Source organism: Galleria mellonella, unplaced genomic scaffold (assembly GCF_026898425.1).
Source record: "Galleria mellonella isolate WM207_F2 unplaced genomic scaffold, CSIRO_AGI_GalMel_v1 utg132, whole genome shotgun sequence".
Lineage (NCBI taxonomy): Eukaryota > Metazoa > Arthropoda > Insecta > Lepidoptera > Pyralidae > Galleria > Galleria mellonella.
In genome coordinates, this window is record NW_026441989.1 from 3855225 (window position 1) to 3880925 (window position 25701).

A 25701-nucleotide genomic window follows, 5' to 3' on the forward strand; every position below is an offset into this window, starting at 1 on the left:
CGCTTCCCCATCATGCACATGGTGTAAATCAAATACAGTCCAATCTCTACATCACCTTTTTTTTTTTGATTGCTCTGAATTTGACATCCAAAGACATATTATGTTTGACGAACTTCAAATTATCTTCAAAAAACCCGAAAATATCCCGCACTCAATCTCGCTTCTCTTAAGATTTCCTTCTTGTTTCAAAGCTATTTTCACTTATATTACTACAACATTCAAGGAGCTATAAGAATACTTTTATTGAATTGCAAGATAATGATTTTTTATAATTACTTATTTTTAATTTGATAAATCCACTGGTTTAAGAAAACTCAAGAAAAGAAATTTATGAAAATATACCTACCGGATTTGACAAATGAAATATTGAAGATTATGACTGAATAATTGAAGCGACATTAGAAAAATAAAATTCCAGACAAATTATCACTTTGAAGACTAGGCAGCATGGTCTCCGACCTTAGCCTGTTCCACAACGGAACAAACGTACTGAAAAAAAAATAAAAGTAAAGAAACAACGATATTTTTATTAAAATCAATGTTATTGATTCCAGACAAATTATCTTTTTGAAGACTAGGCAGCATGGTCTCCGACCTTAGCCTGTTCCAAACGGAACAAACGTACTAAAAAAAAAAAAATCAATGTTATTGTTCTACCATTTTATTTTCATTTATTTTCGTTCGATTTGGAAATTACTAAACTTTAAAGGTTTATATCAAGAAAAAAACCTGTCCCGTATGGGTTTTTATAGTTTTCCTGACATCCTCAGTGCAAAATTGCTTATCTAAACTATCTAAACATCGTGAAAGGTATCCTGTAAGTATAAATTACGAATATAGATTCTAGTTAGTTTCCACTATTAATTTATTATTTATCTTTTACTATAATTTTTCTATAGAGACTAAATGAAGTCACCTCTGTTCCGTATTTTGTTCTTAATGTATAAGGTGGGGGTGAGTAGATTATTAGTAAGGAATCATCGTGGTTAATGATCGTGGATCGACATCCACGTGGCTGGGCATTCATGAACTAATTTCATCCTTTACTAATGCCCTATGATGGATGTGGAATGTTATAGGAGACCAATAATGTTATTTAATATTTAAATATTTTATTACGTACAATGTTACAACGATTATTTTAGTGACAAGACATAAGTCAGTTTATTTTTCTATTTAATTGAGCTGTAGGTCTATGGCCGTGTACAACCTCTTTCTTACACTCCTCCTCACGGCATAGTATCTACCTACTGTAGGAGTCCCAGCTCTTGGTGACAGTATTCATATTTAGGACGAGGCAAAGCTTTTGTAAAGATGTCCGCTATCATATTCCCTGTTCCTAAGTATGAAAGTTGCACCACATTTTGTTGCACCATATCTCTTATAAAATGTTGGCGGATATCGATATGTTTGGATTTGGCGCTAATGATAGGGTTTATTGCTAACTGTTGTGCGGCTTGATTGTCGTTGTGAATAGTAATTCCTTTTTGTTTAAAGTAACCCAAATCAATTAGAATATTTTTCAAATGAACAGCCTCTTTTGTACATTCGCTCAAAGCCATGTACTTGGCTTCCGCCGTTGAGAGTGCTACAGTCCTTTGTTTTCTTGACTCCCAACTTATGACCGCACCGTTCTTTATAAAACAATGACCGGTATATGACCGTCTATCTAATGGACACGATGCCCAGTCAGCATCTGCGTAACCCTTTAAAATTTTATCTCCATTCTTGTGGAATGTTAATTTTAAATCTATTGTACCTTTTAAGTATCTAATTACGCGCTTTGCAGCTGCCCAGTGTTCTTTTCCATAATACGCATTGAATTGACCAAGATAGCTAACAGCATGAGCTATGTCTGGTCGCGTGGCAACTGACAGGTACATGAGGGCTCCAATCAAGTTTCTATAGGGTAAGTTCGAATCTGGATGTTCTTCTTTCTTTAATTTTAATGCTGTCTCCATAGGAGTTGCCACAGGTTTTGCATCTTGCATGGAGAATTTCTTAAGGATATCTTTAATGTATTTCTTTTGACTCATAGTAATTTTTCCCTTATCCTGTTTAAATTCTATACCTAAACAGTATTTCAACTCTCCGATGTCTTTCATTTCGAACTTTCTCTCTAGTGCTTTCTTTACTTCTTTTAAAATTTCTGAACTTGAATATGCTATAATTAAATCGTCAACATAGACTATTATTATTATTTTATCTCCTCCTTTCTTCAATAGGTATATGCAAGGATCTGCATTACTTGATTCAAAACCTATATCTTTTAATTCTGCATCTAATCTTTTATACCATTGGCGTCTGGATTGTTTTAATCCCTATAAAGCTTTCTGGAGCTTGCAAACCTTTTCTTCTTTAATATTTCTAATATCTTCTAGCATCTGTTTAGCCTTATTGAAGAATGTTAAATCATTTTGACTACTTTCGTCAACCATAATTTCCATTACATATTTTTCTAAGTAAGGAGGCATTTTCATTTGTATGTTTTCTTCTAGCTCTCCATTAAGATAGGCTGTAGTAACGTCCATTTGATCTAATTTTAGATTATCCTCTATGGCTGAACTAATGACTGATCTAACAGAACTTAGTTTCACAACGGGGGAAAATGTTTCAGTATAATCTACACCAGGTTGGTGTGTGAATCCCCGCGCTACTAACCTAGCCTTCTTTATTTCAGTGTTATCTGCTTTCGTTTTTATTCTTAATATCATTTTTCCATTTGTGGCCTTGGAAGGTACTCTATTCGTTATATAATTCGCCGTGTGTATAGCTTCGGCCCAAAAACTTTCTGGTATTTTTGATTTGATTAACATGCATCGAGCTTTTTCCAAGAGAGTTCTATTTCTCCGTTCAGCTAACCCATTATGTTGGGGCGTATAAGGAGCTGATAAGCGTCGAGCTATGCCATTTTCCTTTAAGTACGTGTTGAATTCATTATTAACATATTCCTTTCCGTTATCTGCCTGCAAGATTTTTATTTTATTTCCTGTATATCTTTCCATTTCCTTTTTATATTCTATAAACTTTCCTAAAACTTCATTTTTATTTTTCAGAAAATAGACTCTGCCATATCTGCTGTATTCATCCGTAAAGGTGACGAAGTATCTGTGATCTCCGTTACTATTTACGGGCATTGGACCACACACATCTGAGTGTATTGTATGTAGTTTTTGAGGAGCTTTTGTTTCTTCAGGCCTTTCCTTCGGAAAAGGTAAATTCGTCATTTTTCCTTTTACGCAACTTTCACATTCATTTAATTTGTCATTCTCATTAAAATCAATGCCTTTTATTATATTATTTCTCATAGCTCGTTTTAAATCATATTCATTTAAATGTCCTAGTTTTTTGTGCCATATGTCTATATCTGATTCTTCTTTATAGACTTGATTTGCTTTTTCTTTTGTGCTTAAATTTGCATTCACATAATAAAGTTTATCTTCCTTCCTTGCTGTAATTATTGGTTTTCCATTTGGATTTTTAATAATTGCATTATTTTTTGTAAATAATACGTTAAAACCATTTTCAGTAATTCGTGCTACGGATATCAAATTAGTTGATAACTCTGGAATATATAAGGTATTGTGTAAATTTACTGTTTCATTTTTAATTTTTATCTTTACTAACCCTTTGCCTTCTATCTTTTCTGTTTTATTCGAGGCTAACTTAAGTGTTCCATTTTCTTCTTTATTTATGAACACGAAAAGAGTTTTATCATTGCACATGTGGGATGTGCACCCACTATCAATGCACCATTTATTATCATTTTTATTTTCTATAGTATAACAAGATTCAGTGCAATATAAATTTACATTTTTATTTCTTACATTTTTGTTAAACCAACAATCACTTGTTTTGTGTCCAAATTTATGACAGTTGTCACATTGTATTCTATTTCCATTTGAATTCTTATTTTTGAATTTTTGAAATCGATAAGATTTTTGTTTATGTTTCCCTCCATAAAATGCTTCTTCTTCTTCCTCCTTTTCCAGATTTTTATTTAAACGAGCTTCACTTTCTTCAATAATTTTTGTTTTGAGTTCTTCGAGGTACGGAAGTTTGTCACGGGACTCGATTGCCACTCTGAAGTTCTCGTAGGAATCTGGCAAACTGTATTATAACATTATGCTCAGGAGGTCTTCATTGATGCTGATGTCCATGTCTTTTAATTTATCCACCAAGTCGATGAATTCATTTATATGATCTCTGGCGGATTCATCATGTTTCATTTTTTTGTGTAGTAACTTTTTTAATAATGTTGCTTTTCGTGCAGGTCCACGACTTTCGTAAGCGTTTTTAAGGGTCTCCCATACGTCTTTTGCTGTTTTGCATGATTTTACTAATTTAAGTTGGGACGGCGAAATTATTAATAGCAGTTCGGCTTTGGCCAATAAATCTTTTTCTGCATTAATATCGGTTGATGATAAACATGTAAAAAGTCCTGCTTTTATGAGTACAGCTTCTGCTTGTATTTTCCATGTATCATAATTTGTTTTATTAAGATGTTCAAATCCAACTTGATTTTTTGTATTCGCCATCTGTGCGTTGCTGGCCCATAACCTGATGGATGTGGAATGTTACAGGAGACCAATAATGTTATTTAATATTTAAATATTTTATTACGTACAATGTTACAACGATTATTTTAGTGACAAGACATAAGTCAGTTTATTTTTCTATTTAATTGAGCTGTAGGTCTATGGCCGTGTACAACCTCTTTCTTACACCTCACTACAGTAGGTAAACTAATATTGGGGTTATTATTCTATTTTCATTAATAATCGACTACTGAACATTAGCCTACTGAATTGCACTAAGTCACTTGCACCAATGGACTGCAATTTATTTAAGGTCATCACTTCATCTAAACTGTCCCTAAGATCAGTACCTTGAATCTTTGTTAGATAGTCAGTACCATCTAACAATGATTGCCTTTGCACTACATATGCTAGGTTATAACTCAAGAACTTTTCTAATATTTTTCAGTGCCTTACGCATTGTAGTCAACTGCTTACCCTTGTACTTTAGTTCTTCTATTTATTGAATATTGTTCTTTTATTTATTGAATCTATCATGTAGTAAAACAATATAGGTGACAGCTGTAATTTTTTTTTTTCAGAGTAAAAATGTCAATTTCTATTCTACTACTACCAGAAGAAGTTTTAATATTGTTAATCAAAAAGTTAGATACGGTTTCACAGTATAATTTATATAATACATGCACATATATCAGAGATATTATTGGCAGACATATTGTGGTGAAAAAATGTCGGCTGTCTTTGAACACTCTGGCTACTGTACAGTCATTGAAACTGAATTTCTTCAAGGATATATCATACCATTTACAAGAACTTAATATGTGTGGTGTTCCTGATTTACGTAAGGTGCATTTATTACCAGTTATGAACAAATTGAAAAACCTTAAAACTCTGGATATTTCATACACATTTCTTACGGTTCCTGATTTTGTTGAGATTCACAAACTGTGCCCTACTATTAGAAATATCACAATGAATTTCATGCTTAGCAAAACTGACATATCAATAGAAACAACAGCAATAGTGGAGATGCAAGAGTGCTTCAAACAAATGGAAAATGTGCATTTTGTTGGTGCAGCATACAATTTGTTATATTCAAAACTATCCATTCTTATTTTAAACAATTCTATATTAAATAATTTGACATATTCAATTTCACAGAGAGATATTCTTACGTACCATTTAGAAGAGAATATCTCTTGGGAACCAAAAATTAAGTTTAAACTATTCCGAGTGTATCTTTTGGATTGGGATAAAACATTCACATTGTGTTCTAGTTTTTCAATTTTTAAATTGTTTAATTTTGGGAAGTATGAAGTATTAATTATTATTGCAAATACTAATACTCTGTTTATGCATTCTGTTGTTGCTACACCTTTGTTAAAACAGTTTATCAGTGATAATTTTATGTGTAATATTGAGAGTTTTATAAGATTACACGATTTATCTGGAAATGCTGTCATAATGATGTGGGAAAAAGAATCTGTTAAATTTGATAGTGAATTTTATTCACACCTAAAGAAACAGTTGGAAGATTACTTTGTTTATAAATGTGATGCACATTCTATGACTCCATTACCAGAGAACTGCAAATGGATTTATACAAGACCCACAATGCCAGTTGTCACTGACAAAGAGTCCAATTGTAAAGTGGGCATGTTAAAAAGAAAACGAAAGGCACCCCAGAGTATTGTATTGGACTATGATAAAGTGTTTCAGCATAAAGAAAAATTGCAATTAAAGATTGATTTTGTACAATTACTTAAAAGTCCAGTAACATTATCAGCTAATTGTGATTATTTAAAGAAATTAACATTTTTAAGTTTGTCAGGTTTAGCTTGTTTCAGTGTGGAATTTTTCAATATTTTATTCAGATGTTGTGACAATCTCATCACTTTGGATGCTGTTATTCGATCTGAACTGTTGGGTGGATCACCCTTATCAAGATCTATAGCATTGAGTAAGAGTTTGAAAAATGTAAGACTGGTTGATAGGAAATTTGATTTTAAATCATTGTTTTTATACTTAAGTCAATGCAAGACATTAGAAAATATTCATTTGCAGATAACTTCCTCTGTTATACCTAATGATTTGCCAGATCCTAGTATTATAATTAAAAACTGTAACAACTTGTACAGCTTTAGCATCAAAATGTCAACTTTAGATACTTGTGTAATAAAAAAATCAACAATGTATTATAAAGTTAAAAATCAATTTGGGAAACACTATTTGAATATAGAGCTTTACCCAGACCGATTTAAAAAATTTAGTTATTATCCATATATAGATGTATTCAACATTTATCCAATTAAACCAAATTAATTTTATTTAATATTTGTTATTGTTGTTTAACATTTGTGGCATATTAATTAAGATTTTGCATGATTATGATGATAAGATACTCTTGATTTATGGTGTATAAGAGATGGGAATTTTAGTAAAATTTTATAATTATTTATAACATGTTGCAAAGGAGAATGTAAAAATTTGAGTCTGATCGGTACTAATATTTAAAATTTCTATCGAAACTGCCTGTAAATGTTGTTGAATATGTTAAATACACTAGTTATCTCGTTTATGCAATATGATTACCAATTTTCCCGTTACACCAATCGATTTTTGGATAAAAATCTGTTATTTCATAACTTGGGTGTCATAATTTTTATTACGTCTATAGGAGTATTTTTGTGATAAATATAGTATCTTCTACCTTTATATTTATTATATTTTACAGTAATTATTTAAGATATATTTTAATGTAGCAATAAAATACGAAATAATACAGAGTCAATATTATATTGTAGGTTTACATGAAAATGTTAATCTTGTAAAAGACAATGATATAATGCCTAAAACTGCACTGCCACCACAAGCAAATGTCAGCACACCTCTGTAGTACTGCGGGCAAGCTGCTACTTCATCACATTTGCTGAAAATAATATATTTTTTAATTAGAAAATATATTATTGATTAAAGGTAGTTTGATGAATTTATTAAGTTTATTACAACTACTAGTACTCGATTAGTAATACTGATATGACGCCCATGATAGAGCGCCGTTGTAAGTTTATTAAATTCACGTAACCAATGAATACATATGACTATTTCTAAAAAGTGGAGAAACTGAAAAGGGACAATATACATGACATGGATATTTTTATGTATTTTAGCAAACTGTATTACTACATAAGTAATGTATCAAAAGTTCATAGTAAATATAATCTTCCAAGTAGAAGCATGAATTGTATTATCGTATATTTAGTACTAATATAATTCAAAAATTCGAATTGCATTAAAAAAAACTGTTTCTGTAAATGATTCTCTGTTGTAAAATGCATTTGCGTCATATTGCAAATAAAACCAGGAATTGTACGATTTAACACGATCGGTTGATAGAGCTTAGAAGTACTTTGATAAACAACAAACATTTGCAATAGCTGAAAATTGCAGGACATTGTTGTCGAATATCATTTTTGACATGTTTTGTATTACTTAAAAAAAAATTAGCGTGCAAACGTCTACAGTTGTTTCTGTAGTTTAGAAACTATAATTACTTACTATTATGAATTAGTTTTGTCTTTTGCCACTTGATCGCAAATGACGCTGTTTGTCTAATAAAAAAAAAAAAAAAAACAGCTAGTGATTAGTAAACAGTCCTTTTTATGTAATACTATTTTATTAATAATCAACAATCGCTCATGTATTGTTAGACGCACGCATGCATTCTAGAAGTTAGAAAACCGATGAAATAAATAACTTCTAGGGTGTGTATCAAGATAAAACATATATCAGTTTTTAAGTTAGACCTCCAGAAATACAACTGTGAAAGCCACACCTAATTTGGTACAGCAATTTTTGTGTGATACCGAAAAAACATACAGACAGACAATATTTCTAATTGTTTTTGCTTTTATTGCTCTTCCCCTCATATTTTTTTAAATATTATTTCTCATATATAGACATCGTCTAGTTACAATTTTATTAGTAAAATTACTATCAACTGAATACAATCAATATGATTAACTAGGACCCTACCATTCGTGTAGCAAATTGTACGTTCATAGCACGTAGACTTGTATGTGAACTTTGTATTTGCTCTGGTTTGCACTTAGTCCTCAAAATATGAGAAGTATTTTTGTTACAATTCTTAAAAGGACACCTCTGTGACAAATTATTACTTTTGATTTTTGAAAATTCTGATAACCGTATACCTAAAACTAATATTAATATATACAAATTCTGTGTCACAAAGTTTGTTAACGCTAATAGCCGCTCACCGTTTAACCGAATTTAATGAAATTTTCAAAATTTGTGTTTTTTTTACTTCAGCTTAAAACAGAATAATTTTTATCCCCATAATTGGCGCTGTTGTCTAGATATATATTTCAACAAATATTTAGTGCAGGAAAGTTTATATATTTATTAGCTGATTTTGTATCCCATCTAGCTTTTACGCTTAGTACTTAAATATTGTCCCTTATTGTGTTCCCAAACTTGTTGTACAGTTGCTGTCTTAAAATGGTCTATGATCTCAGTATGGTGCTAACTAAATATGTATATAGATTTATAATCTATTTAATTTTTTTAACTTAGACTTAATTTATGTATATGTACTATAATTGGAGATAGTAATGCAAAAAATAGACATTTTTGTGAACAGTCTAGGTAATATGTTTTTTACATAACTGGCTCCGATTAAGATCTCTCATATTAGTTTAGGATAATTTTATAATCATGTTTTTGTTGTGTATTTTCGCTCGTATGAACTAGCTTAGTTCATATTGTTTTACAATGAATACTAGGCATTATAATATTACAAGTACCAGCTTGTTATGAATACTTATGTTTTTGGTTTTAAATTTTGTTTCCTTTAATACTTTGTAATATATCTAATGTAATATTTGCTACGTTGGTTATTTCTTAGTGTTAATCGCTTCGTGGTTAAGAAATATGGTATCTAGTGTAATAATAATTTTTTGTCAAGACTGATCTTAGGAGTACCTAAATTTGAGATGTATAGTAATGGTGGTGGGTCCCCATTAAAATAGTTTGATGATTGCACATTCTAATGCTGACAAAACTTAACACTAATTGAAGAACTGATAGTCCTGCTGTTAATTTTAGTATGTTTGATTCATACGTGGTTTCTATGGAATGGATTTTGTAATATAATAGTCTTGTCTATGATTACTAATAAATATCTTTGTCTATTTTTATTCTATCTTTTGTCTATGATTACTAGTAAATATGCCTCTAGCAAAAAACAATCTGAATCTGAAAATTGGCAAATAAAGTGATAAACGAATCTATGTGGGTATGTGTTAGTGGGAAACGAATGATACGTTATTGCAACTGCGTGTAAGAACTAAAACGAGATTATTTTTTCATATGTAAGCCCTATTGAAGATGTTTCATCAATGTATTGTATTATAATATATTATATTTACCTTTTGTCTATGGGACTGGTTACTAAAAAAATTAAATAATAGACAATAACTTGGCTGTCATTTCAAGCATCATGGTATGAAAAAAGAAACAGATACTCACTAATTCTCTATAGCCACAACTGCTATTCCTGTAACGAGTTTGTCAGCAAATGTTACAATAGAGTAGATTGCTGCGCCTTGATGTGAATGCGGGCCTATTAAATCTGCTGTTATGCAAAGACTTGAAACTAGAGTAATCGAGCTGCCAGCACCTGTATATCGTTATATATGTAAATAATGAAATAAAAATCAATAGGTATATAATTAACATTAACTGGAGTTAATAAAAAATTGATATTACACAGAAATTGTTCAAGTAATAAAATACACAGTGGTATTAATCCATATAAAAACAACAGGATCAATATATAAATAAACCCTGCTATTATTGTAAAAAGACCTATCAAAATCGGTCAGAACTGGCAAAGCTTAAGATATCGCGTAATATACATACAAAAAACATTACAGGAAATTTCAGAATCGACCTATTGTTTCTTGAAATCCGTTAATAATTTAATATTCCTATTGCAGGTAGGTATAATATAAGACTATAATATTTATTTCATATAATTTTGAAACTTACCAATAAGCGTAGCGACTAAATATATTTGAACGATACTTGCGTCTGGATCAATAGCTAGCGCTATCCACAGACAACTAATCAAACTCAAGAAGCTACCAATAAGATACGCCATCTAAAATCATAATTCGATATTTAATTATTATAAAGGTTAACATTTTAATACCATAAAAATAAACCAATGTTGTTATAAAACTAGCAGCATAGTACCGACAGTTTTTTATGTCTGCATTAATGAAATACAAGAAGAAAGATACAATCTCGGTGCCAAACTTCGTTCAAAATTATTTTTTCATTATACAAACATTAAACATTTTCAAAATAATAATTTTAATTATTAGTCGAATGTATCGAACTTAATAATAATTTACGATTAACATACATTGGGGTCTATACTGAAGCGCCATTTCTCTGAACCTATCTCTTAATGTAATATTTTATTTTGATAATTTCGCGATATTACTGTTTCATGAACCATCATGGATTAAAGTCAAAATTATTTTGATTTAACTCTTTTAGAAAATGAGGTCACATTGGTCCTTGTAATAAAGATTTCGCTGTGATATCTGAATTGTAATTTTTATTTTAGAGGTACCTACATTAAAAAAAAAATGACGCCTCAGAATCGATCCTACTGTATTGATAAGGAATACATACATAGTTTCCACAATTATTTATTTTGCTTTTCAGTAGGAGTGTGAAAAAGAATGAAGATATATAAAGTACGAGAGGTACACTTGCGACCAGTTCAGATCCTGCACTAGGGTTGACAGAAAGGCGTTCTTCCAAAAATAATGGTACATATACTAAGCTCAGGGCCCAATATAATCGAGAGAAAACATATCTGAAATTTAATAAAATATATAGGTAAATATACAGTCAGTTGACAAATTGAACTAAGTAGGAAAACTCGGAAATTATATATACACATCTTTTGTGAAATATCACAAAGTTTAAAGACGAAAATGCTTGTTGCTTTGATGCCTATTTAGTTAGGAATGCAGGGCATCGTTAGCTTTTGTATAATAGCTTCAAATTGTTCAGCGATCACTTAAATAGGCTACGCTTGGAGATTTAAATACCTACTGTGTGTTAGAATCTGAAATGAGGATATCCGCAAAGGTAATAACCGATTAGTATAAAGGATCAGCAAGTTCATGTAGCAATGGACTGTCCACATAAATTGAGCTACTAATAAAGACGAAAAAAGGTTCTAGTAAAAACTTCATACTAGCAAATGCTGTTATAGAATGATGAGGTGGTCCATGAAGCGAGGTATTTAGTACCTATATTGTCACTGGGTTTTAGCTTCAGTTGATTTACTCACTACCATTAATTGCATAAGCTTACCCTATTTAAATCCTATAATACACCAATCAAGAACATATATCCTGTATCATAGATCTGCATGGGAGAAAGGGATTATTAGTAACGGGATTTAATAGCCTCATTGCTAGGAGTATACCCTAATAGGTCGACTTCCACGCGGCTCCTCTTGGAAATTACCATAGTTAATTCTTGATAAATTTGTCACGATGGGCCAACTGACCTACTTTTATCTTCATCTATCATGCTTCACTGGTACCCCGCCAGCGGGCCAGCGTATACTGATACTGCATATGGGGTTACTATTTCATCTACATCCATTAAAAAAACCTTAGATCTGCATCTGAGATGGTGCATGAATAGAATATCTTAGATAATACATCTGTTGCTTTATAATGCATATTTTAGATATTATTATCTGTAGTTGTATGGAACATAATGAAAATAAAAGAAAGCAATCTAAAAGGTAAATTATTTTTTTACTTACAGCAGACTAGTTTGATACAAAAGAGGCATCTGTAGGAAATGTATTATTCTCGATTTAGTAACGAGTCTCACTGACTCACTATTCTCGATTTTGAGTGAAGATGTTCCATTATTTACAGTATGCCCGTTTGATTTTAAATCTCTCGAAGTTCTCATTTTGAATAACATATGAAATAGACAAAACGACGCTATTCCAATTCCAGATATTATTAAGGATACATCCTACAACAAATTGTAAGAAATTAGTTACCTACTCATTTACTAGAAAATGTTAGAGTGATTTATACAGCCATGGCCAAAAGTATTAGCCACCCTAAAAATTCTTAGAAATTTCTTATCTTGTGACCTGTACTGGGTCTATTGTCGCATAGTACACGTCTAATGATTAAAATGAGCCAATCAAAACAACGCATCATGTCATAAAACTATAAACACAATAGAGGCGACTCATTTCCAGGTAAGTTGAATTTTATGGACATTTTTAGTTTTTTCATATATCATGAAAGACATTTCATCATAGTATGAAAAACTGTCGACAAATTATTATAAATTGCTTGTTGTTTTACAGTTCATAAAAAAAAAAAAACTACAAAATAAGCGCCGTGAAGTAACGAGGAACGATTAAAAATCCAGTTGTTGTCTAAAGAAGGCAAAAATAAAAGTGAATTTGCCAAGATTATGAAATGTCCTCATAAGTAACATAATGTATACCTTAAATCAGTATAAGATGATCACAAGACACGAAAACTAGAAAGTGGAAGGAAAAGAATTGCATCTGCAGGAGAAGACAGACAATTAATGTGAAGGAGAGGGAGACTGTATAAAAGTCGATTGTTTGGGTACTTCTGTTCCATTTGTGTTTTAACTGTAAAGCATTTTTTTTTTGTATGGCTGTGTTTCGGTTTGAAGGGTGGGATAAGACGTAAATTTACAGGGTACAGAAGAATAACACCTGAGTCCTCAGGAATGGCAACGCATGGGGGGTATCATTGGCAAAACAGTATACTCTGTTATGTCCATGGTACTGCTCATGTCTATAGGCGACGGTTACCACTTTCCATCAGGTGGGCCGTCAGCTTGTTTGCCATTCTAAGTTGTATAAAAAAAACTTTGAAAAATTGTAAGAAGGCATCTTCTGAATTGGCTACTGAACTAAACCAGATTCTGGAGAAAAAGCTATTTGCTAGAACTGCTACAAGAAGGCTCCAGGATGCTGGACTCAAGGATTGCAAGGCAAGGAAGAAGCCGTGATTGTCCAAGAAGATCTTGATCTTGCGTTTGCAGTGGTTTTAGAACATTAACATTACACCGAGGAAGATTGAGCGAATATTGTTTTGTCTGATGAATCCAATTTTGCGGTATGTCATTTCAATGATTAAACATTTATTAAAGATGTTTTGAATATATTGAAGTTAATGGTTAAATAACAGGCGTATTTTCAAAAATCATATTATTTTATTAAATTTCAGTTATTTGGTACTACAAGTGCCACCTACGCGAGACACAGAGTTGGCAACAAATTCATGCTGGAGTGTGTGGCGCCAACTAAAACAGGGTGGAGGCAGTGTTATGGTCTGGAGCTGCATGTCTGTCTCAGGAATTGGAAAAATGATCACGTGTAAAGGCCGAATGGATTCGAAAAAATGTATCGAGGTGTTGAAAAAAGTGCTGGATATTGAATTGAATATGAAGTTCGGTGATATGAACCTAGATGGCCTCCGTTTCAATAGGACACTGCCCCATGCTACAATTCCAGAACTACTACGAGTTGGTTTGAGAAAAATCGTATAAAGCTTCTAAGTTGGCCCCCTCAGTTACCGAATGTTAACCCTATCGAATATTTATAGCCGATTTCAAAACATTTGATTACTTACAAAAAAATTTCAAAGAATTGTTTGATACAAGAGCGGAATGCTCTAACTCCAGAAGAATGTAAAAATTTAATTTCCTCTTTATCCAAAAGAATAAATGCTGTAATTAAAGCGAAGGGTTTAAATACGAAATATTAATGTAATTTTAGCATTAAAGGTATTTTAAGTACATGGTTTTTATTTTCCCCGACCAAACCTTTATTTTTTTAAATTAATTGTAATTTTCTAAGATGGCAAATACTTTTGGCCAAGGCTGTATAAGTTCATATAAGGTTCATATTAAGGAATCCTTATTTAGATAAAAATACAATCTGTTAAATAAGTATGAACTGTTTTCTATTACCCTGAATTTATAGTCATCTGTTGGTCCAATAAAGGTGCTATAATTAGTCGCTCGTAGTACCACCCACGTAATAAGGTACACCATCAAGCTCGATGTAACTGAAGCCATATATCTGTAAAAGCCATATTCTATTCCTTAACTCTAAATTAAGTATACTAGAAAGGGATTTTTACCAGAGGAAGAATTTGTACAAAGGCGTCAATGTGAATACCTACCTATCTTTATTCCACTGAGGAATAATTAATAATGTAGTCTTGAGAATCGTAATTAAAGGGATTGTTAATAACGGAGTCTAATAACCTTATTGCTAGCAAAATACACTATCAAGTCCTCGTGGTTCGCCTTGGAAATGATCATGTTTAATTCTTGATGAATTCATTACGATACGGTATAGCACGATACGGGCCAACTGACCTGCTTTCATCCTCACCTATTATCTATCGCTGGTATCCAGTCAGCGTATACCGATAGCGTAAACGCAGTTACCATTGCTATTTCATTGGATATATTTATATGGATGATCCATAAAAAAATTGCCGTGTTTGTATGGTTGTATTTCAGTTTGAAGATTGAGATACAATAGTATATTCAGTGATGTCTATGAAGCTTTGCTGTTCTGTCAATAGGCGACAGTTTCACTTTTTATTAGGTTTAATCAGCTTATTTGCAATTTGTAGGCACAAAAAGTCTGAATCACTGCAATATTTTAAAATGCTAGTTAAGTCTTTGCTATTAAAATATGTCTTTAACATCATTTCGGTCATTCAATGTCAACCGCAAAACATAAGCTTACGTTACTGCCATAGGAAAAGTTCCAAATTGTATCTACTACTACTTATAATAACTGAAAAAAATAAACGAAAAGGTGATTAATTTTTCGCTTCTACTCGTTATTGCGTACATGGTTGGCGAGTGTACACACAATATTAAAATAACACCTTGTTGTTAAATTAAAAATATGTGTATATAGGTATGCCTGCTTAGAAAAACAAATAATCTAATCCGTCCACTGCTGAACATAGGTCTCTGCCATAGACTATCATGAAGAAATATTTTTTTAGGACTGTTCTTCATGATAGTCTATAGGAGACCATAGACTATCATGAAGAACAGTCCTAAAAAAAATTATTATTTCAAATTATACGCTAGTACCTTATATTAGTACCCAATTTAATTTTATATTTTTGCCTCTACCTCTATTTTGTAGGTATTACAGGGAATTTCCTAATAACTTGTTAAATGTTGAATTACATCTGAACTTATAGATTATTATTATAGTTTGTTACCTTATAGATGTTAAATCAGAACGGATTTGAAGATCGTCTGTTATATCTGGTATCATAGCCAGGTGTGAAATTTGCACTATTGCCCATCCAATTTGGAAAAAGATAATGAGTGACGCGTAGTAGGATGGCATCCACCATGCAACATTCGCACTAGTTTCAGTGGCAGAGCAACCCCAACATCTTACGAATAATAGTGGAAATGTACACGTTACTATTATGGAACCTAGAAAAAAAATTGTTATATTTTATACCTAAATCTTATAAAGAGTTCCGTACCAAAAAGGTAAAAAGGAACCCTTATGGTGCAAGTTTCCTGTTCGCCCGTCCATCTGTCATAGCGCTATATCTTGGCGACTACTAATGATATCGATTTGAAAATTTGAAATAGTTTTACATGTTATTGGCCTAAACATTTGTAATCGAAATAATTGAAAACATATTTTTCAGTACTCAGAATTTCAAAGTGGACTTACTAGTCCAAGTGGGATATATGAAAGGCCTTCATTAGTATATTTTTTTTTTAAACTAATTTTTATTTATTCTTACGTTGTATAGTTTTTAAATTATGATAGAAAATGTGAGAAAAGAAGCCATTCCCCTTATTTCCAAAATTTGTGTAGCAAGTCTGTAAAAATTATGTTTAAAGTTGGCATTCACTAAAAAGTATGTTCCCAAAAGAGGAATGGAAGACAAAGCGCGGGCGAAGGCGCTGTAAAAAGTTAAGTTGGATCCAATAAATCGAATACAACAAAGAATCCCGTTAGATAATTTTGTTTATTTATTTATTGAAGTTTAATACTTAATGTAAAAGAAAATTTGTTTTTAGTAAAAGAAACTTACCAGTTAAATGCCAATTCTTTTTAGTCCCGTATTTGTCAGCCAGCATTCCTACTGCTGGGGTAGCAAGCGCGTCTATTACTTGTCCTGGAATTACCAAGTAGTTACCAGTTTACCAATGTATCTATGCAGTTATATAACTTATTAGCACTAATTCACTACATCACTTAAAGATGCTAGCGGAAATATCTCTCAGGCGCTAACGGACTCTCATTATGTGTTTAGGCTTATAGGTTCAAAGACTGGCAAGGCAGGGAGATGGTATGTGTGTGTAACATTATAGTTAATTTTAAAATTTCACGTTCTTTACACATTTTTTAAATTCGCAATCGGGACTTAGCACGACCCGATTATCCTAATATTATAAATGTGAAAGTTTGTTTGTTACCTTATAGCACCCTACGGGTTATCTGATTTCTATGAAATTTGGTATACACGTAGTACTAGTATATGGGATGAATATAGGCTACTTTTTATGTCAGTCAACGAACATATCCTGGTCATGCGGACGAAGTTGTGGGTAAAAGCTAGTACTTATTAACCGAGTCGCGTTAAGTCTCGATTGTGAATTTAAAATACAGTTTAGTCTTTTAAAATTGACAATACATAGTGGTATTATGGGAGTCACAGTGTGTTCTGTGATGTCTGCTATATGAATATTTTTTATGTCTATAGACCACGTCACGTTAATCACTTTCTCACAAATGATTTCATAGTTTGTTTACAATTCCTAGTTATATTAAAATTTTGTTTAACCTATGGCTTGTTAAATGTTTGCTAATTCTAAAGATTATTTTGCTTGACTCATCAAATAGAAGGCAACTGTAAAATGTATATGATATCATACAAAAAATAATACAATATAGACTGAAACTCTACCATGACACTATTATTCTGTATTCTTTCTTTAAAAATATTAAGGTAAATATTTTTGATAGTACCTAAACATGTAAGTGTGTATACTGTTTAAAATTATGTAACTTAATTTTTATTTATTAATGTTATAAATAGTGAAGCAAAATAGTGTTAATAAAAATATCGATACGAGCATCGATTGAAGTTTTGACTAAGCTGAAGAGCACTGGCTTTGGTAAAGCGAAGAATGTGCAGGATCCTGTCTGTTTCGATTTTTTAATTATAAAATTATAGTTGGAATATGGCTTTCAGACTTCAATAATATTTGTTTAATAAAGAAAATTACCTAAAAGAAGCATGGCTCCGGCAACTACAGCCCTCATTTCGAGGACAGCTTGGAAAAACAGCATCATATAAGAGAACCACATTGCCGCACAGAGATCATTGTAAATATGCCCCAGCCCGTACACCAAGTTCTGATTGATCCACCACCATCGTCGGCGTCGGCACAGTTCACTGAAATATTAATTTAAACTCATTAAGTAATTATTTTTATTCATACTTATGTAAAACACATTTAAATTTACATTGTAACTAAAGTATCTTACAGGTATAAAATTATAAGGATATAAATATTTTAAAGGATATATACAAATTAATTCAGATAGGTAGTTTGCATTAAGTAATTATTCAAAGTTAACTAATAATCAAATGTAATAAGTATTATATTTAATATGGTAAGAAGTAAAAAGAAGCTTACACCTAATGATTTTCACGAAATATTTAGTTGCAGTTATATGCATTATGTGAACAAAAAATACATAATATCTAACTACAATGAAAATTAGACATAACTTTTAAATAGGTACTCCTTATTAGAATTCTATTAATATTATAAATGCAAAAAATTATAACGATGGATGAATAGATATTTGTTACTCTCTTACACAAAAACTCTTGAACGGATTTGAATAAAATTTGGTACACGGTTACATTATGTCCTAACTTAGCGTATAGGATATTTTATATACTGATTCACGCAAGTGGATCCGGGGGATACACCTAGTACAAAATATATTTAAGATCTTTTCAAAACACATCACGTTCAATATAAATGTAAGAAAATAGAATGAATAATAACAAAATGTGCTTTGTCAATAAAGAGTGATTAATGACTTAATGTCATTAATCAGTAAATTAAATTATTGTATTAAGCATAAATCCAATCCTACTCGTTAGTCACACTTTTTTCACACTCGTTGTCCATGCTGTTTTGCTAGTTAAATATTTCCACAATTATATAAAACTTTGCACAACAAAAGTAAATAATTTGGAACAAAATACAAAAAGGAGACAACGCCTCAAGCTTTCGTCTTTGCACTAACACGCAAGAAATTCTCGTTTTATTATTCCCTCCTTCAATTGGACCAAATTGCATGTGATATTGTGTTCTGGATTAGATAATGTTCCTGATGGGATATGTCGATTAACCGCCAGATCACCTTAAATGATTTTCTGCGACACAGTCTTCTTTTTCAGTGACCGAATTTTTTTCATTCACATCCGTTGATCCGTATTTGGAAATCATATTTAATATTTATACACTCAATTTCAATTTCACTATATATTATCATTAATAAAAATTGTTACTTGTTAAAACTGTAATTGTCAATGTTTAAACCAATTTTTTACCCTATAACGGTGTTTCAATAAGGAAATCTCATTGTTATAGAGTCTGGTATCGACTCTTTACCATAACCGCGTGTGTCGTAGTAATAGATTCACAAACGTATGGTATCGGACTATCGGCTAGCCTCTCTGATAACTAAAGTATGTAAGGAGCTTAGACGTTTGGAAATGTATCATGGCACTAAATTGAAATAGGCCCTTACATGCAAATGCACTTTGACCCGTATTTATAAAGCGCAATTGACATAGAAATCATTGTGTTTAATCAAATTTTTACTCGACATATCCGCCGGATTACATCTTGTGTATTAGTTTCAATTGTGCCTTTATAAATAGAAAGGATATAATATACTTATTATAAAATTATTTGATATTTGTTTACTACATTTTTAAATATTTAATTATATTTATTTAAGGTATTCATTTATTACGCGAAAAGTGACAGAAAAAGAATATTTAGAATCAATTGTTTCTACCTATCCCTATAGAGGTTAAGCGTGGATATATTAGTATGGATATATAAATTTGTTTAAATTTATACCGGTCGATGCCCTACTATTGTCATGTGAATACTTAGGTGACTGGACTAGACAGTGGCTTCCGTAACTATCAGGTTACCGTTCTGACCGTACCAGAGACGGATTAAATGTTGAGAGCGCCTTGGTAAGCACCTCTTCGTCGCCCCTCTAGCTTGCCATATATTATAAATTTTAATTAGGACTAATCTCCTACTAGTACTAATTCAAATTTAAGTACACATAAATTTATTATTATTATTATTAATGACTGAAGTTATGAACTATTTATTTAAAAATTGACACTAATCACTTTAAATGACAAAAAAAGTTCGAAGTTTCTGCATCTACATTTTTGTCTTGCGAAATTGTCAATAATACCGTTATAGTTTAAAGATAGCAATAACTGATTAAATATTGAGTACTGCTAATGAATTTATTCTTTTATCTGTCATGGCTGGAAGAAGACAATTTTTAACTCTTTTATTCCTTACCGTGCACGATTTATCAATAACTTCCACGTTATTATCATGTAATTATACTGTTCGCGACATTATTTGTATATATGTAATCGTGATTTATAGTTGTTAAGTCCCTAGTTTAATCGTTCTTGTATACTGTTATTTTATATAGATTTTACATAGATTTAAGATACCTATAGTGTAAGTTAAATAAAGTATTCCTTTGTGTGTTGTCATTATTACCTACAAATAGAAATAGAAATTGTAATAATAAATAGAACTAAGAAATTGTAAATTGTAATAAATAAATAAACGCTATAGGGTACCGATCTGAAGAGACACGCGTCTCGTTCATTCTCGCCCCGTCCCGCTCACACAGATTCGCTAACGCGAGTTGGAAATGTTATCGTGCGAGCGGGCGGGTATAAAGATAGGCCGCCTCCCGTCGAGCGGCATTCGCTTCCGGGCAGCGACGCACTACACTCGAGAAGAAATAGGACAAGAAGAAAAAATACTCTCTTCAGACGGTACCGGAGGCTTCAGAATAGTAATCGCTGTGTTTCACTCCAGCCTGAACCAACGCCCCTACAGTCCACGCTCACCGAACGGCAGTCCACACCGTTCATCGTGGTCCTTCGAGAAGCCGGATTGCTGGAGGAACACCGTTGGTACATCAAGAAGCCGGATCGCTGGAGGAAGACCATTCTGAAGCCGGATCGCTGAAATGCCGACTACGAGAAACATGAAGTCGTCGCAACAAAAAGTCGCCGTCACCGAAGCCACAACGTCCGCCGCCACGTCGACTACGGCCGCCGGAACGCTGTCCGTCGCTGCCACGCCGTCCGTTGCTGCCACCACGTCGTCTGCGGCTGTCAGAACGTCATCTGTCGCTGCCACGTCGTCTACCGCCGCCACCACATCGACTACGAACACGTCCGGCGATACGACGACCACAGGAGCCACGGAGACTACCGAAGCCACAGGAACGACAGAGGAGACAGCAAGGAAGAAGGAACCGAAGCACGGCACGGCACGCACGGTTCGCACCACGGCCTCGCAGAAAAAGAAGGCTCTGGCCAAGGCACGGGAGGAGCTACTTCGAAAGGAGGTGGAATTGGCCGCTGCACGTGTCGCCGCCCTGGAAGCCGAATCAGAGGACGACGAGGAAGTAGAAGACGACGACGCTACCGTCAGAAGAGAACGAACGTCGGATTGGGTTCATCGAAGCACGCTAGCACTCACGATGGAGCCGCATGTACCAGAGATAGAAGAAGTCACCGGCAAGCGTCAGGGGTTCGTCCCATCGAGACCCGTTGAAGAGGATTCGAGAGCGCCGCCGCCACAGCCGAGCAGCGACGCACTTCACCGGGACCACGCACGCCACGTTGACCCACATGCCGCCATGCCTACGATAGCAGCAGCGATGCAGTCGATGAAGAAAGAAGAACCGGTGCTGAAGGTGGGCATCGATTGCAATGAGTTTGCGATCGCCATGCAGATGGCCGCTCGCAACATACTGCCCTCCACAGCGTCAAGAGTCACCGAGTTGCCAGTCTTCAATGGATCGTCGAGCGAGTGGTTACCATGGAAGATGGCCTATGAAGAAAGCGCAAGTCAACACACAGAACAAGAGAACCTAGCAAGACTGCGCAGAAGTTTGAAGGGGGCCGCAAAGGACGCGGCACGCTCCCTATTCGTCGGGTCTACGACCGCAGAAGAAGTGATGAAGATGTTAGCCGCGAGGTTCGGCCGCCCTGGAGCACTCGTCACAGCCGAACTGAACAAACTCCGCGCGCTACCACGACTCTCGGACAACGCAAGAGACGTCTGCCTCTTCGCAAGCAAGGTGCAGAACGTCGTCGCCACGATACGAGCGCTGAACAAGAGTCACTACCTCTACAACGAAGAAATAGTGAGAAACGTCACAGAGAAGATGCCGTCGGTACTACGCTTCAAGTACTACGATTTCGCCAACGACCAATCGGAGGGACAACCGGACCTCATAACACTCTCTCAGTTCCTGCAAAGGACCGCCGCACGATGTGGAAACTTCGCCCCCGCCGAGGAGATACCGTCCGAAGACCGGCGGGAGTCCGCTCCTAGGAAGACGGCGAAGACATACACGACGCAGGAGAAACCCGCTACACCACCGTGCCCGATGTGTCGACGAGAGGGACACGCTCCATCGGACTGCAAGACGATGAAGGAAGCAGACACATCGGCGAGATGGGAGTTAGCGAAGACTCATAGGCTGTGTTTCCGCTGCCTCAAAGTAAGAAGATTTCGCCACGCCTGCAAGAGCAAGAGATGTGGAGTGGATGAGTGCACGCAGACTCATCACCCTCTGCTGCACACCACGCGACAACAGCCGGAGAATGAAGTAACAACACACGTCGTCGAGGACAAGTCCGCCGCAGTCACCGCATCGGCAAGGGAAAACGACAAGATCGCGTTCCTGAAGATCCTGCCGATACGAGTCACCGGTCCCACGGGAACGTGCGACACCTACGCGCTACTGGACGACGGGTCGACTTGCACCATCATCGAGACGACGGTGGCGGAGCGAATCGGTGCTACGGGTCCCCCCGCACCATTCTACATGGAAGGTGTGGCCGGGGCACGGATCAACGCAGCTCAATCGACGCGTGTTCACTTCAAGATCCGCGGGCGGAATTCACAAGAATACACAGTGGGGGCACGGACGATGGACAGACTGCAGTTATCACCGCAGTCGGTACCGCGCAGCGTCATCAAGGGCTGTCCACATCTACAAGACATAGAGAGGGAGTTGGTCTACGAAGAGGGCAAACCGACGGTACTGTTGGGGCAAGACAACTGGCACCTACTGCTGGCCCACGAAGTTAGAAGAGGATCCGACACGCAGCCGGTCGCATCACTCACCGATCTGGGATGGGTACTGCACGGTACGAGTCGCGGCAGGGCAAGACAGCAGGTGCACAGAATCAGCCACATAGTGACGACACACGAAGAGGAACAATCGATGGAAGAAATGATGAAGCAACATTTCGCGCTCGAATCGCTGGGAATCGCACCGAAGAGGTCTTACAACGAAGAGGAACGTCGCGCCCTACGCATTTTAGAAGAGAAAACGCGTCCGTTACCGGCGGGAGGATACGAGACGGGGTTATTATGGAAGAAGGACGACCCTGTGCCGCCGGACAACTACGAATCGGCAATGCGACGTCTCCAACTGGTCGAAAGGAAACTCGACAAGAATGAAGAAATTAAGAAGAGGTATGAACAACAAATGGACACGCTACTCAAGAACGGGTATGCCGAAGTCGCCCCGCCACGGAGTTCCCAACGGGTGTGGTACCTGCCATACTTCGCCGTCATCAACCCACAGAAACCGGGGAAACTGCGGATCGTGCACGACGCAGCAGCCAAGACGAAGGGCATCAGTTTGAACGACATGCTGCTGCCGGGCCCCGACTTACTTCAATCGCTACCGGGGGTCCTCATGCGGTTCCGGCAACGACGGGTGGCGGTCACGGCGGACATAAAGGACATGTTCATGCGGGTCACCATACGGGAAGAAGATAGGGACATGCAACGGTTCCTGTGGCGAGGAGATCGACGAGAGGGTCCACCTGTGGAATATAGGATGAAGAGTGTCATATTCGGCGCAACATCGTCACCGTGTACAGCGATCTACGTCAAGAACAAGAACGCAGAACAGTACAAGGAAGAGTTCCCGGAGGCAGCAACGGCGGTGGTCATGAACCACTACGTCGACGACTACCTCGTCAGCTTCGACACGGAAGAGCAAGCCGTACGCGTCTCAAGACAGGTCGCACAGATCCACGGTCGAGCCAACTACTATCTCCAACGGTGGGCGTCGAACTCGCATCAAGTGCGCGCCGCGTTCTCCGACACCGGCGGGGACAGCGTGGTACAACTCGACGCGGAGAAGATACTGGGGATGGTATGGCGACCTTCTGAAGACACCTTAGGCTTCAACTTCAACGGACACAAGCTTCCGCCACAGATAGCTAGCGGGGAACAGACGCCGACGAAGAGGGAAGCGCTACGAGCAATCATGTCGCTGTTCGATCCACTGGGCCTCGCCACTCCCATCACCATACAGGCGAAGAAGATACTGCAAGAGACGTGGCGTACCGGTATCGACTGGGACACCGAGCTGCAACCACGGGAAGCGGACGCCTGGCGGAGCTGGATGGACCACGTGCGACGGCTGTCCGCGCTGGAGGTGCCGCGGTGCTACCCGGAGGTAGCCACGGCCGATACAGCGGAGCTGCATACATTCGTCGACGCCAGCTCGGACGCGTACGCCTGTGCCGTGTACTGGCGGGCCGTAAGCGCGACCGGCGAGGTCCACGTGTCGCTGATCGCGGCAAAGGGACGAGTGGCCCCACTCAGCAAGGTGACCACGATACCGCGACTGGAGCTGCAAGCGGCCGTCCTCGGGTGTCGCCTATCGCGCACGGCAGTCGAAGAACACGACCTGAAGTCCGCTCGCCGAGTATACTGGTCGGACTCACGCACCGTGCTCGCATGGCTACGCACCGGTCCTCGCGCATACAAGCCGTTCGTCGCGCATAGAGTCGCCGAGATCGTCGAAGAAACGAAGACGAACGAGTGGAGATGGATACCGACGCGGCACAACGTAGCAGACGACGCCACACGCGACCCACCGACGGACTTCGGCTCGCAGCATAGATGGTTCCGTGGGCCGGACTTCCTGTACCTTCCCGAAGAGCAGTGGCCGCGTGAAGATAGTACGAGCGACGATAGTCAAGCGGAAACGGGGGAAGAACGCGTACACAAGCTACAGAACGCGACGCAGTTGTCTATAGCATTGCCCGATCCGTCACGTTTTTCTAATTGGTTGAAACTTGTTCGCAGTTCAGCACGAGTGTTGCAGTTCATCGACCTCCTGCGACCGACCAGTCAACGCTGTACCGCTATCCGAAAGAGAAACAAGAAGAAAGAGAGCGCCGACCCCACTTGGACCCGCACGAAGAAAGTCGATAGAGAGAAGACGAAGATGAAAATCAAGAACAGCAATAGTCCATCTGTGTGTTTCATCCCCATAGACACACACTACCTCGATCGCGCGCGACGGCTATGGATTCGCGCGATACAACAAGAGGCGTTCGGCGACGAAATCGCAGCATTGAAACATGGGAAACAGCTGCCGTCATCCAGTCGACTCATACAGCTGTCAGTCGTCATAGACAACGACGACATTCTGCGACTTCGATCGAGAATAGCAGCCGCCGCCGATCTGTCAGCCGAGCAACGAGAGCCCCCATCGTCGACGGAAACCACGCCTGGGTGCGCCTATACATCGCATGGGTGCATCGGAAACTTCACCACGGCGGCTTCGAGATCACCACGAACGAGGTGCGACAACACTTGTGGGTGTTGCGCCTACGACACGCCG

General features: G+C 36.6%; 2 protein-coding genes and 1 long non-coding RNA gene across 14 annotated transcripts in view; 2 read left to right on the plus strand and 1 right to left on the minus strand.

The window, feature by feature from the left end:
* The first annotated feature begins 520 nt into the window (after positions 1 to 520).
* LOC113518561 (uncharacterized) lies at positions 521 to 10034 on the plus strand. 5 transcript variants are annotated; one of them, XR_008253816.1, is made up of 5 exons: positions 521 to 817; positions 1790 to 1909; positions 3057 to 3214; positions 3530 to 3579; positions 3993 to 5111. XR_008253816.1 is itself a non-coding variant. In XM_052903091.1 (3 exons), exon 3 carries the CDS (start codon positions 5127 to 5129, stop codon positions 6858 to 6860), a length of 1734 nt encoding a protein of 577 aa, XP_052759051.1. In that variant the 5' UTR covers positions 3076 to 3214; positions 3530 to 3579; positions 5120 to 5126; the 3' UTR covers positions 6861 to 10034. The 5 variants fall into 5 exon arrangements, 4 of the variants coding, with proteins under 4 accessions (XP_052759048.1, XP_052759049.1, XP_052759050.1 ...); XM_052903091.1 differs by lacking the exons at positions 521 to 817; positions 1790 to 1909; positions 3993 to 5111 and adding an exon at positions 5120 to 10034 and having other exon boundaries at positions 3076 to 3214; XM_052903088.1 differs by lacking the exons at positions 1790 to 1909; positions 3057 to 3214; positions 3530 to 3579; positions 3993 to 5111 and adding an exon at positions 5120 to 10034 and having other exon boundaries at positions 622 to 817.
* LOC113518050 (major facilitator superfamily domain-containing protein 12-like) overlaps positions 7316 to 25701 on the minus strand; it is a 202078-nt gene continuing 183692 nt past the window's right edge. For 4 of the 8 annotated variants that reach the window (XM_052903092.1, XM_031913050.2, XM_052903097.1 and 1 more), the window contains 9 exons: positions 17955 to 18124; positions 16757 to 16840; positions 15917 to 16139; positions 14631 to 14742; positions 12418 to 12638; positions 11262 to 11448; positions 10608 to 10719; positions 10086 to 10236; positions 7316 to 7467 (listed from right to left, as the gene is read on the minus strand). In XM_052903092.1, the coding sequence (XP_052759052.1) occupies positions 7332 to 7467; positions 10086 to 10236; positions 10608 to 10719; positions 11262 to 11448; positions 12418 to 12638; positions 14631 to 14742; positions 15917 to 16139; positions 16757 to 16840; positions 17955 to 18124 (1396 nt within the window). In that variant the 3' untranslated portion in view covers positions 7316 to 7331. The other 4 variants (XM_052903093.1, XM_052903095.1, XM_031913049.2 and 1 more) reach the window with 4 other exon arrangements.
* LOC128202505 (uncharacterized) lies at positions 12633 to 14418 on the plus strand. The gene is made up of 3 exons (XR_008253817.1): positions 12633 to 12873; positions 12985 to 13774; positions 13886 to 14418. It is a non-coding gene; the product is annotated as an uncharacterized LOC128202505 (long non-coding RNA).